Raw genomic sequence first — 12976 nt, forward strand, 5'->3', positions numbered from 1 at the left:
CTCATAAAAGTTGAAATATTATTGAAAAACACTCAAAATGAAAGTTTTAGCTAATACAATTTCCTTTCCTGTGGTGTAAACTTATGTTTCTACATTATTTTATTCATCAGTTATAGTCATGTAACTTTGCGAAGTTGGTGTGTTGAATCAAATACAAATAATTATATTTTGGAATATTATTTTTTTTCTTACTTTTCAAACTACAATTCTTCTTTCTTGAAGATTTTTTTATTTTATAAATTCATTCTGCAAGCCTCAAAATTCATGTAAATTCTTATAAATAACTATAGAAAAACACAGAGTTTCTCAAACAACTTCATGCATTTTCAAAATCAATTGTATTATTTCTTATAAAATTCGTACAATACTTGGTATTTCTATTACATTAATTCACCAAATGATTTATAAACATTTATAGATACCGGTAACAATTTAATTGGATGTTGCATAATGTGCCATGAATATTCATATAATTAATTTGCATTTTGCATTTTATTACCGATCGAAATCCAGCAATGTCGGCGTCTTCAATAAGTCTTCAGTTTGTGTATTTATTCGCAAAATTCCAATTTTAAGCGGCTACTTTATTATCAAATACTCCAGTTTATAATCTGATCGCCGACATATAACCCAGAAGTCGCCGACAAACCCGTGTATTCGTGTACCAAATTACAAAACGCCGAGGTAACATGGCACGTGCCAACGTCATCTGAAGACTAATCAGCTGCGTCCGGTAAACATGTTTGTTCAAAGTTTCTAGAACCCGTGTTTCTTATCCCTAAATGTTAGATTAGCACGTGCGCTATTAATTATTATGTTGGTCAGTTCAAAGGCATATTGAAGACAGCCGACTGCGTCTTTGTTTTATTGCCCAATCAAGCACCGATAATCCAATATCCTGTGTATTACTAAACACAAACTTTAGATAAGCACGTGTCGTTTGTAAAAACATTTGAGTGTACATGCCATTAAACATATCGATGTAATTCTCGTATATGATCTCGGAAACAAACATTTACGATATTATGGAATCAAACAACAATAAGAATTAAATCGATTTACACCCAAGTCATATTATATCCCTATGGAACGTGGGTTTTTTTTGCAACATTTTTAACAAGTTATTAAGACGTTTTCGGAAAATATCCTAATTAAATACGGTTCAAGAATAGCAGCTATTTTAGGACATTACGAAATGCCCGAAGCGCGCACATCCCGGAACGTGATTTACGCATGTCAAATGGTAAACCCTCGTCTTGATTGGTCGCCAATTGCATCATAACTTTAAATAGCAACATTACCGGATGTTTACTCGACAGTTTAGAAAAATGATGAACACACTGGTGTATATGCATTTCTGTTACACTTAAAACGTCATTTTAAGCATTTAAATAGCAAATTAAATCGTGCCGCTTAAAAACGCGTATATATCAGGTAATAGATAGGGTAGTACAAATGCGTAGATAACAGGGAATCGATACAGGCGTAGATACGCGTATTTGACAGGGAATCAATAGGGTCGTAGAAACGCGTACCTGTCAAGGAAAGGGTTAATGGGCCAAGCATAGTTGAGATTGACCGTATTGTCATAGAGGTTCAGTATCAATTTGAAGTGAATCGGTGTAGAAATGAAGAAGTTATAGTAAAAGGCAATTTTGGGTGAGTCCGGTCTATGTGGGTGGGGCGCTCCAGGGTTGGTAATGGGGGCCATGCATAGTTGAGATTGACCCTATTGTCATAAGAGAGGTTCAGTATCAATTTGAAGTGAATCGGTGTAGAAATGAAGAAGTTAATGTAAAATAACCTAAAAAAAAATGAATGAAAATCTCTGACCCAGCCCCACCCCAACCCCCATAACTTTTGACCCAGGGGTCAGATTAAAATTCCAAATAGTGCAGGGTCGCACATATGCTCATAGCTACCATGTGTGTAAGTTTCAAGGTTCTAATGCTTATAGTGTAGGAGGAGATAGTGGCCAGGACGGACTGACGGACAGACAGACGGCGGAGATTTTCAAAAAGCGTGTGGATAACTAGGAAAAATGCAACTGCCATGTATCAGAAAGCATATGCCAGTAGTTAAAATAAGAATATCAACTAACAGCATGCATGTACTGGCCGATATTCCCTTCCATATATGTACATCATTATATTAACTGTCAGTTTTAAATACTGTTTGAGGAAAATGATCAGATATATAATACTAAAATTGGTTTATGTAAGAACCTACTTTATTGTCATTATAATTCTATGTTCATAACATGGCATTTATTAGAGCAATTAAAAATGTGGTGTGTTAAACACTTTGGGATAAAGTTTTTATCTACACAGCTTCTTTGTGCAGTTTAAAGTAATCAAGACACTAATTACCCAATAGTCAGGTGACAGTATACATAGTTACACTGTTTGCTCCTATCATACAAGTGCCATTTGACAGCAAACTTGGTTGCTGTTCAGTTCAGTTCAAAATTTCATATTACTTGCCTGTGTTAAATAATAATTGTGTGTGTTTTCTGGGATATTTATTGTAAACAAATACTTGGACATAAATATTTCAATTGATTTTAGATTGTATAATCTTGTTTGTTGAAAGTGAATCATCAAAATGGCGACATCTGCATTTTCTAGAAATTTTGATTTGGTTAAATATTATTGTTGTACAATCTGCGAGAAAGAACGGTCTGTAGAAATAGATGCAGAATTTTACTGTAAAAAATGTCGCAAGTATTACTGCAAACCATGTATTCACTCTCATAGAAAGCATGGTTGGTGGTTTAATAAAAAATCTCCTTATGGAAAGGATAAAATTATGAAGTGGCCACGTTCTAAGAAAATGGAGAATTATCTCATAACATGCAACATACACAATAATGAAACAATAACAGCATTGTGCAATGGCCATAGTGAGCTGTGCTGCTCCAGATGTGTTGAGCTTAATCACAGGTACCTGATAATGAATAATTATGTTGTTTATTAGTATTATAAATACTGGAATTGTATGATGAAATTACCAGCGTCCATAGTCAGTCATTGAGATTATTGTTAGCAGTTGCTTTACTTTTATTTCCTAATGATTACATGCGTGTTATTTGTTGGTCAACTTTTAATTTACTTACTGTTTAAAAAAGATGTTTATTATATAATGCCATTTTTAAATCAATTTAATAATAACTATACAGATGTAATTCAAATCTTCAATAACTTAATTCAAGAAAACTTAAATCATTGTCCCATTCTAATGTTATCCTTAACTATAAATGAACAAAATCAGTCAACTAATATCAACTTTGATTTATGACATTTTTGCAGATAGAACATATTTACATACAGTTACTTAATGACCAGTCCGCAGACTTGGCTTTCAGGCCACTTCTTATATTAAACAATAAACCTTTTTAGTTTAAACCTATTTATTTTAGCTCGATTGCATCGAAAGCCTAAGGCTTATATAAACGCTCTCGAGTCCGTTTCCTGGGCCTAGAACCAGTACTTGGTGTCTTTGGGGGAGATCTAAAGAACGCTCCCACGGTGGGGATCGAACCCGTGACCTCCCAGTCGCTAGGCGGACACCATATCCATTACACCACGGCAACCTTTTTATCAATGTATATATTTTATGTTCTCCAACCGGGTGGGAGCTTAATGTATCACTTTATTGATAATCAATATAAAGTTTGATTTCGTGTTTCGATGGAATTGATTTAACTTGTGTGTAAATCAAGATTCTCTGCTAATTATATCTGTCATACTCCATGCTCGTCTGCCCATCCTTTTGTCTGTTTGACTAGTAACTAGTTTCTAGGTTAGACCTCAGAAAATAATAATCAGAATTGACAAAACAGTTGAAACCCTTTTTAAGGGTTGACATGTTAACCTATTATCAAACAGTTACAATATACCATAAAGGGACATGCACACAGATAAAAAAAATAAATCTGCTTTGATTAAATTTCATTGAGCTTTTTGCCATTTGGTTAACAATAAGTGAGACAATATTATATGAAATTGTTCGTGTTTGCACACAATTTCATGAACAACTGAACCTATGTTAATTAAATGGTCTTATGATTCTTCTGGACGTTATTAATACTTTGTGAAAAGTAGATATCTGAAACATGTAAGCCAATATCATGTACTTTTTAAGTCAGGTATGCAAGAGTTGTGAGCATTTTGTGAGGTTGTTCTGATCAGTTGATCTGTCAGTGAGTATATACATGTTGACCAAATCGTCTAAGAAACCACAGGGTCCTAGATTGTTAATTATTTTGCATGTAATACTTAAAGTGGTTCTCTGCTCAGTTTGTTTCAAATCATGTTGATGGGGTCAAAACTTGCCACCCCAAGTGATCAGATGTATAAACACTTTTATTGTTTATCTCAACAAAAAAACTTCTCTATAACAAAGTATGGTAGTCCTCTTCAAAGTTTGCTAAAATCATGTGTCTGGGGTCAAAACTAACCAAGTCTATAGGTGAAATGATTTATTTAGACTGATGTAGTAAATAACCTTAAAAATTGTATTCTAAGAAACCACAAGGGTCTGGGGTTTAATGTTTGGTGTTTAACATCATATGTGGTCCTCTACATAGTTTGATCAAATTATGATGCTGGGGCAGTCTTTGTATTAGCCTACAAGCCCAAGTCGATTCTTGGGCCGGTTGGTCGATCCTAAATGCTTATAAAATAGCCTGACCGGTCGATTAAATATTTGAGCGTTATTTCAATAACCTGATTTATACCCGTTTTTAAGAGGCACGATTAAATTCGCTATTTAAATGCCTAAAATGACGTTATACTTTTAAAGAATTGCATGAACACATGCGGCCGCCATTTTTTTAAACTGTTGTGTAAACATGCGGGTATGTTGCTATTTAAAGTAATGATGATGCCCAATCGAGAGGAGATTATTCAAACTGACCATGCGTAGATCACGTTCCGGGATGTTAGCGCATCGGTTACTTCGTAATGTTTTAAAATAATGATCAATCTAGAAGCGTATTTAATTTTAGAAGCGTTTTTCGAAAATGTATTTATAATTCATGAAAAATGGACGAAGTAATTTTTCAATAAAAATAAAAGAGTCTGTAAGGGATACAAACAAATTGATCCTTATTACAGTTAGATTTCCATGTGTTTTACTCAATTATTCTTGCGTATTAGAAGACGTTTTTTTCAACTTTTAATAATTAACGTACTTTTGTTTATTCTGTAATCTCTTTCTGCTACGTGACCTTCTTTGCTACTTATAATCTGTTTACAAATATACAATACTTTGCACGGTTGACACATGCTTATCAAAACATCAGGAGTAAATTGAAGAAGCAGACATTGTCATTTGGTAGATTGGGCAATTAACACACCCAGTGGCCTTTTTGTTCTGAAGCCACATGCCGACGATTCGGAAATTCACCGGCGATTGTCCTAGTAATAATACAATAATAATCAATTTGCTTTTAAATAAAACCAAACACCGGTCAAACTGATTAATGGAATCATTGAATGAGAACATGTGTAATAATAAAGTTACAATAAATAGCATAATCATCTGGTGCATTTTGTATAAAATGCATTTCAACAGGAAACAGAATATCCTTTATTACTGTAATCACATGCATCTGTTTTTACTAATGGAAGTATATTTTCTGATTGTTAATAACTATTTTGGTGTTCCTGGCCAAAAAAGTCATAAAATTTATATTGACCTCTTTGGGCTATCAAACATGTCTTCGGGCTACTCAAAATTCCATCTGATTAGCCCGACGGGCTATTTTGCCAAAAAAATTAGCGTGAAGACTGACTCTGGGGTCAATATTCCCCCTACTCTAGGTGTTATTTGTTTTTGTCCCCTACCGGTATCACCGGTGGGGACTTGTGGTTTGCGCTCTGTGTGTCCGTGAGTCTGAGAGTCCGTCAGTCTGTCACACTTTTCTGTCTGTCTGTCTGTCTGTCACACTTTTCTGTCTGTCTGTCTGTCTGTCTGTCTGTCTGTCTGTCTGTCTGTCTGTCTGTCTGTCTGTCTGTCTGTCTGTCTGTCTGTCTGTCTGTCTGTCTGTCTGTCTGCCTGCCTGCCTGCCTGCCTGCCTGCCTGCCTGCCTGCCTGCCTGCCTGCCTGCCTGCCTGCCTGCCTGCCTGCCTGCCTGCCTGCCTGCCTGCCTGCCTGCCTGCCTGCCTGTTTGTCTGTCTGTCTGTCTGTCTGTCTTCATTTATTCATTCATTCATTCATTCATCATTTATTCATTCATTCATTCATTGTATGTGTGTGTCTCAAAACTTTAATCTTGGTTAAAGTTTGATTTCTTGCGCATTATTGAAGATAGCAACTTCATATTTGGCATGCATGTGTATCTCACAAAGCTGCACATTTTGAGTGGTGAAAAGTCAAGGTCAAGGTCATCCTTCAAGGTCAAAGGTCAAATATCATTTATTTTTCTTACCTTAAACTTTAACCTTCGTTAAAGTTTGGTCATTACTTTTTTAATATTGAAGATAGCAAGTTGATATTTGGCATGCATGTGTATCTCATGGAGCTACACATTTTGAGTGGTGAAAGGTCAAGGTCATCCTTGAAGGTCAAATGTCAAATTTATGGCTTCAACGCGACGCAATAGGGGGCATTGTGTTTCTGAAAAACACATTTCTTGTTTCATGAAAGAGTTCACATGGACAAAGGGCAATATGGAGATTATGCATGTCATTTCATTTTGTTCCTATATCAAGAATTCTGGTTGCTATTGCAACAAATAGACTAGAAATATTGCTGTAAATAGAAATATTGCTGAAAATGGTGGATCCTGCGATAACTTTAAAAGTTCTTCATATTTTTTCATGAAAATTGAAACATTGATAGATGGCAATATGGAAATAATGCACATCATTTCATTTTCTTCCTAAGTCAAAAATTCTGGTTGCTATGGCAACAAATATATAAAAAAATCTGACAATGGTGGAAAAATTCTGACAATGTTGGGGCCAGTAGGGGACACATATTGCTTGGCAGTAGTCTTGTTGAGTTTAATGTTTATAGTAAAAACATGTATTTGCTCCAATGCTGTTTCTGACCACATAAAGTGTTTGTCATGCAGAGTAAAATACATAGATAAAAACTATTAAAGTTACTACACAGACATTACAAAATCTACACATAACAGGTTTCTATATGTCTTTGGTGAGTGGAATTATACTAAGGGCCTTTAAAATCTTTTTGTGAGGTGGAGAAGCATTGATTATATCTTATTGCATATGAGATTATGGATAGTGTGGTCAAGATTGCAAATACTTAAAGTAGAAAATAATACAAACCCATAGAATTATGCTTTAAGTACATGTACATGTATACCCATGTAATATAATTTGTCTTAAAACTGTACAAATGTTAAACAATTATGATAAACAAATATGAAGATGTGCAAGTAAGGCTTAATATGTTCCTTAAGATTGAACCCTATTTATACAATAATTTTGGTATTTACGCTTATCACAATTAAACAAAAATATTCTTCGCTAAAATGGCCATTGATCTGGTTATGAAGAAAAACTCTTAACCAAAATATTGAGATGCTTAAGTTGACATTCTTGGCAATATGTTCATATGATTCATCCCTTTTAAATTAGCTATATTGTTTGAGTTACGCACGACACAATTTAAACATGTCATGTGTTTAATAAAAAAGGGGCGATAACTCTTTTTTTGTCGTACGGAAATGAACCAAAATATGGAGCAGCTTAACACGACAGTACAAATATATGTAAAAGTTTAGCCCTCTTTCACAAATACTGTTATAGTTACAAATGACACATATTTTAAAATATCATTTTTGTATTTAAAAAAGACATAAGGAAGAAAATGTAAACAAAATCATAACTTAAATAAAGAGGTGCACAAGTCCACTAATGCTGGTTATTATCCCCACGCATTAGAAGCATGGGGATTATGTGTTTATTTCCCCCGTCTGTCTGTCCTGGCCACTATCTCCTCCTACACAATATGCACTAGAACTTTGAAACTGAAACATATGGTAGCTACGAGCATATGACAGTGCACTATTTGGAATTTGTATTTGATCCCTGGGTCAAAAGTTATGGGGGTTGAGGTGGGGCTGGGTCAGAGATTTTCATTCATTTTACTAACAACATGCGGCATAACTTTTGACCCAGGGGCCAGATGAAAATTTCAAATAGTGCACTATCATACATGTACTCATACCTACCATGTGTTTAAGTTTCAAGCTTCTAGTGCTAATAGTGTAGGAGGAGATAGTGGCCAATGGGGGTTGGGGTGGGGCCGAGTCAGAGATTTTCACTAATTTTAGCTCGACTATTATATATAAAATATATATATTGGAGCTTTCCTACTCACCCCGGCATCGTCGTTTCCGTTCCGGTTAGCGTAAGCGTGCAAATGTTAAAGTTTGCTTACCACCTCAAATATTCTCATTGTCCCTTGACATATTGCTTTTATATTTTGTAAACTTCTTTACCAACATGACCCCAACCTATAAACAAAAGCAGACAACTGTATCAAGCATTTGTAAGAATTATGGCCCTTTTTTGTCTAAGTAACTGAATATTTTATTAAATTTTGTGTTTAGATCCACTTGACTTATAAAGTATCAAAGCTATTGCTTTCAAACTTCAAATATTTTCTTACTATCATGAGGGTACTGTACCTGCCAAGTTCAATTTGACCTTGACCTTTGAATGACCATGACTCTCAAGATCAAGAGTAAATTTTAGTTTAATTGCCATAACTTCTTTATTTATGATAAACTTGTATTAATACTTTGACAAAACAACACTTACCTGAATACCACAATGAATTCCACCCAAATAATACCCCACGCCCCAACCCAGAATCCCTGCCCCCCACCCCCAACCCCCCCCCCCCCAAAAAAAAATTCTTTATTTTCCAAAGATCATCTAATAAATTACCACACCCCACATTATACACCCTCTAAAATACAAATATTTATTGTCCCCTACTGGTTTCACCGGAGGGGACTTATGGTTTGCGCTCTGTGTGTCTGGCTGTGAATCTGTCTGTGCGTCTGTCTGTGAGTCTGTCACGCTTTTCTGAATCCTGCAAAAACTTTAAAAGTTCTTAATATTTTTTGATGAAACTTGCAACATGGATAGATGGAAATATGGACATTATGCACGTCATTTCATTTTGTTCCTAAGTCAAAAATTGTGGTTGCTATGGCAACCAAATGAAATAACATTCTGAAAATGGTGGAATTCCTGACAATGGTGGAGCCAGTAGGGGACTAGATTGCTTGACAATTGCCTTGTTTACTTTATTTTTGAAGGACCGTCCAAACTTTCCACCCAAGCTATTACTATCAAATTTGAAATAAAATCTTATTACTTTGTTTTATGTCTTTACAAATGTTCAATTCATTGCGGAATATATTACTTTGATCTTATTGAATTATTTGAACAATTACCCCATGATGGCTTACGTTATACTGTCAAGCACTCGAATAGTCGAGCGCGCTGTCCTCTGACAGCACTTGTTTAGGTTATTTTACATTAACTTTTTCATTTCTACACCAATTCACTTCTAATTGATACTGAACTTCTTTTATGGCAATACGTGCCGCGTTGGGATACCCGACGGCCTCTGCCGTGCCATTTTTAGTTGTATTTGTAAAGTGTCTGGAATACTTGTTGAGTAACGTGTGACATAAAAGTTGCACTGTTGGAAGGACAGACAGGCATGTGCAAGTATAAGCTCTCCCTCCATATTAAGCCTCAAAATATCATGCTTTCATTTAGTTTCTATTTCCATAGTTCTTGTTATTATGCCCCCCTTCGAAGAAGAGGGGGTATATTGCTTTGCTCATGTCGGTCGGTCGGTCGGTAGGTCGGTCGGTCCGTCCACCAGGTGGTTGTCGTATGATAACTCAAGAACGCATACGCCTAGGATCATGAAACTTCATAGGTAGATTGATCATGACTCGCAGATGACCCCTATTGATTTTGAGGTCACTAGGTCAAAGGTCAACATCACGGTGACCCGTAATAGTAAAATGGTTTTCGGATGATAACTCAAAAACGCATACGCTTAGGATCATGAAACTTCATGGGTAGATTGATCATGACTTGCAGATGACCCCTATTGATTTTGAGGTCACTAGGTCAAAGGTCAAGGTCACGGTGACCCGAAATAGTAAAATGGTTTCCGGATGATAACTCAAGAATGCATACGCCTAGGATCATGAAACTTCATGGGTAGATTGATCATGACTCGCAGATGACCCCTATCAATTTTGAGGTCACTAGGTCAAAGGTCAAGGTCACGGTGACCCGAAATAGTAAAATGGTTTCCGGATGATAACTCAAGAACGCATACGCCTAGGATCATGAAACTTCATTGGTAGATTGATCATGACTCGCAGATGACCCCTATTGATTTTGAGGTCACTAGGTCAAAGGTCAACGTCACGGTGACCCGTAATAGTAAAATGGTTTTCGGATGATAACTCAAAAACGCATACGCTTAGGATCATGAAACTTCGTGGGTAGATTGATCATGACTCGCAGATGACCCCTATTGATTTTGAGGTCACTAGGTCAAAGGTCAAGGTCACGGTGACCCGAAATAGTAAAATGGTTTCCGGATGATAACTCAAGAATGCATACGCCTAGGATCATGAAACTTCATGGGTAGATTGATCATGACTCGCAGATGACCCCTATCAATTTTGAGGTCACTAGGTCAAAGGTCAAGGTCACGGTAACCCGAAATAGTAAAATGGTTTCCGGATGATAACTCAAGAACGCATACGCCTAGGATCATGAAACTTCATTGGTAGATTGATCATGACTCGCAGATGACCCCTATCAATTTTGAGGTCACTAGGACAAAGGTCAAGGTCACGGTGACCCGAAATAGTAAAATGGTTTCCGGATGATAACTCAAGAACGCATACGCCTAGGATCATGAAACTTCATAGGTAGATTGATCATGACTTGCAGATGACCCCTATTGTTTTTGAAGTCACTAGGTCAAAGGTCAAGGTCACGGTGACCTGAAATAGTAAAATGGTTTTCGGATGATAACTCAAGAACGCTTTTGCCTAGTATCATGAAACTTCATAGGTAGATTGATCATGACTCGCAGATGACCCCTATTGATTTTGAGGTCACAAGGTCAAAGGTCAAGGTCACGGTGACCCGAAATAGTAAAATGATTTTCGGATGATAACTCATGAACGCTTTTGCCTAGGATCATGACACTTCATAGGTACATTGATCGTGACTCGCAGATTACCCCTATTGATTTTCAGGTCACTTGGTCAAAGGTTAAGGTCACAGTGACAAAAATCGTGCTCACACAATGGCTGCCACTACAATGGACAGCCCATATGGGGGGCATGCATGTTTTACAAACAGCCCTTGTTTAAATGTGTAGATTTGTTTAAAGCATTACATAATATCACTGACTATTCCTTGGTATGTACATGTATTGATTGTTTATTTCAGCCAGTGCAGTAAAGTGACTCCAATTAATGAGCTGACTGACATGCAGCCCACAGACCTACAGGGACTGTCAGTGGAGCTGGAAACTGTTCTGGGAGAAATCAAAAGCCTTCAGATCAGTCAGGAGCTCAGTGTTCAGGCATTGCTAAGAACATATAAGGAACATGGGGCAGTCATGATAGAACAAATGCGTGGCAATTTAAATTTTGATATAGATGATATAGATGAGTGTGGTAATAGTTATGTGAGTACATCGGGCGGACATGAGCAATATTTAAAAGAAGAGATGTGTAGGAGTGTTCTTTTTATCTTGAATGAATTTGATAATATTACTGTGAAGGAACTAAACGAGATGAGAGATGAAGTTATAAGCATAAAAGGGTCAATTACAAGTTCTATTATTAAATGCACCAGTCTTCACAATGACTTGTCAAATTTCCATGAATTTGTTCAGAAAATTGGAGATAATAAGGAGCTCTGCCTTATAGCCAGCATAAAATGTAAGCATATAATACAGCAGGCATTAACTCTGCTAGGAAAGTCAGGCGAGGTGTTTAATGTCCAGAGTATTACTAAGCATAATGTGAGAATACCAAGTGATAAAGGTGTATGTTATATCAGAGGCATATGTGTTCTTCTCGATGGGCAGGTACTGGTTGTAGACTGGAATAATCAGAATGTCAAGCTGCTGAACCAGCAATACCAGGTGGTGAGTCACTGGGATGTGAATGCTCGGCCATTGGACATTTGTTTGATCACACCCAGTGAGGTTGCAGTGGCTGTGAATACTAGTAACATACATGAGGTCCAGTTTATCACTGTCAACCAGGGAAAGCTTGTTTCTGGCAGGAAGTTTCAGTTACAACATGAATGTACATTTATTACCCATCACCAAGGAGACCTTTTTGTCACCTCTGATCAAGAACTGTACAAATACTCACTGAATGGCAAACTGATCTGCAGACTCTACCAAGATAAATCAGCTGATAGGACAGGTAAGAATCATGGTGAATCCATCCTGATAACATGTGTATTATGTACAGGGATTTGTCTAGCCATTGTGGACAAAGGAGTCTAGTCAAATTGTGTTATTTTAAATTCATACAATGACAAATTTGGGAATTTTTATTGACTAAATGAACCGAGTTGGGATTTATTTTTTTAATCAACAAATATTGACCCATTAGGCCTTTATCTTGTTATTTTGAAAAAATAATAATATTAATTATAGTTACATACTTTGTGAGATGATAATAAAATAAAATTCAGATGTAATAGCAGAAAACCTGCTGATGTATTATAAAAAAATTGTTCTATAATTCATATGTGCCCTTTGAATGCTACAGTACATTGTAGCCAAAACAAGATTCACTATTATTGATTTATAAACATGAGTAATGAAGTACTTTGACTGTCACTTCATGACATGTCTATAAATAGAAACTGAGTTCCTGGAAAAGAGACACTTTCTGACCTAGTCTTAATTTTGTGTTTGT

At 36.3% G+C, this 12976-nt stretch overlaps 2 protein-coding genes and 1 long non-coding RNA gene across 7 annotated transcripts in view; 2 read left to right on the plus strand and 1 right to left on the minus strand.

Annotated features, from left to right (window-relative positions):
- The window catches only part of LOC127864233 (uncharacterized), a 258553-nt gene that overhangs the window by 183770 nt on the left and 61807 nt on the right, over positions 1-12976 (minus strand). The gene's annotated exons all lie outside the window — the stretch shown is intronic.
- LOC127864225 (uncharacterized) overlaps positions 1-12976 on the plus strand; it is a 94574-nt gene that overhangs the window by 49626 nt on the left and 31972 nt on the right. For 4 of the 5 annotated variants that reach the window (XM_052403912.1, XM_052403916.1, XM_052403914.1 and 1 more), the window contains exons 1-2: positions 2443-2942; positions 11484-12475. In XM_052403912.1, coding sequence (XP_052259872.1) covers positions 2605-2942; positions 11484-12475 — 1330 coding nt within the window. In that variant the 5' untranslated portion in view covers positions 2443-2604. Of the gene's footprint in view, positions 1-2442; positions 2943-11483; positions 12476-12976 lie in introns of those variants that run through there. The other variant, XM_052403913.1, reaches the window with a different exon arrangement.
- LOC127864260 (uncharacterized) lies at positions 10021-10959 on the plus strand. Its single transcript, XR_008041654.1, has 2 exons — positions 10021-10722; positions 10868-10959. It is a non-coding gene; the product is annotated as an uncharacterized LOC127864260 (long non-coding RNA).

Source organism: Dreissena polymorpha, chromosome 1 (assembly GCF_020536995.1).
Source record: "Dreissena polymorpha isolate Duluth1 chromosome 1, UMN_Dpol_1.0, whole genome shotgun sequence".
Taxonomy (NCBI): Eukaryota; Metazoa; Mollusca; class Bivalvia; order Myida; family Dreissenidae; genus Dreissena; species Dreissena polymorpha.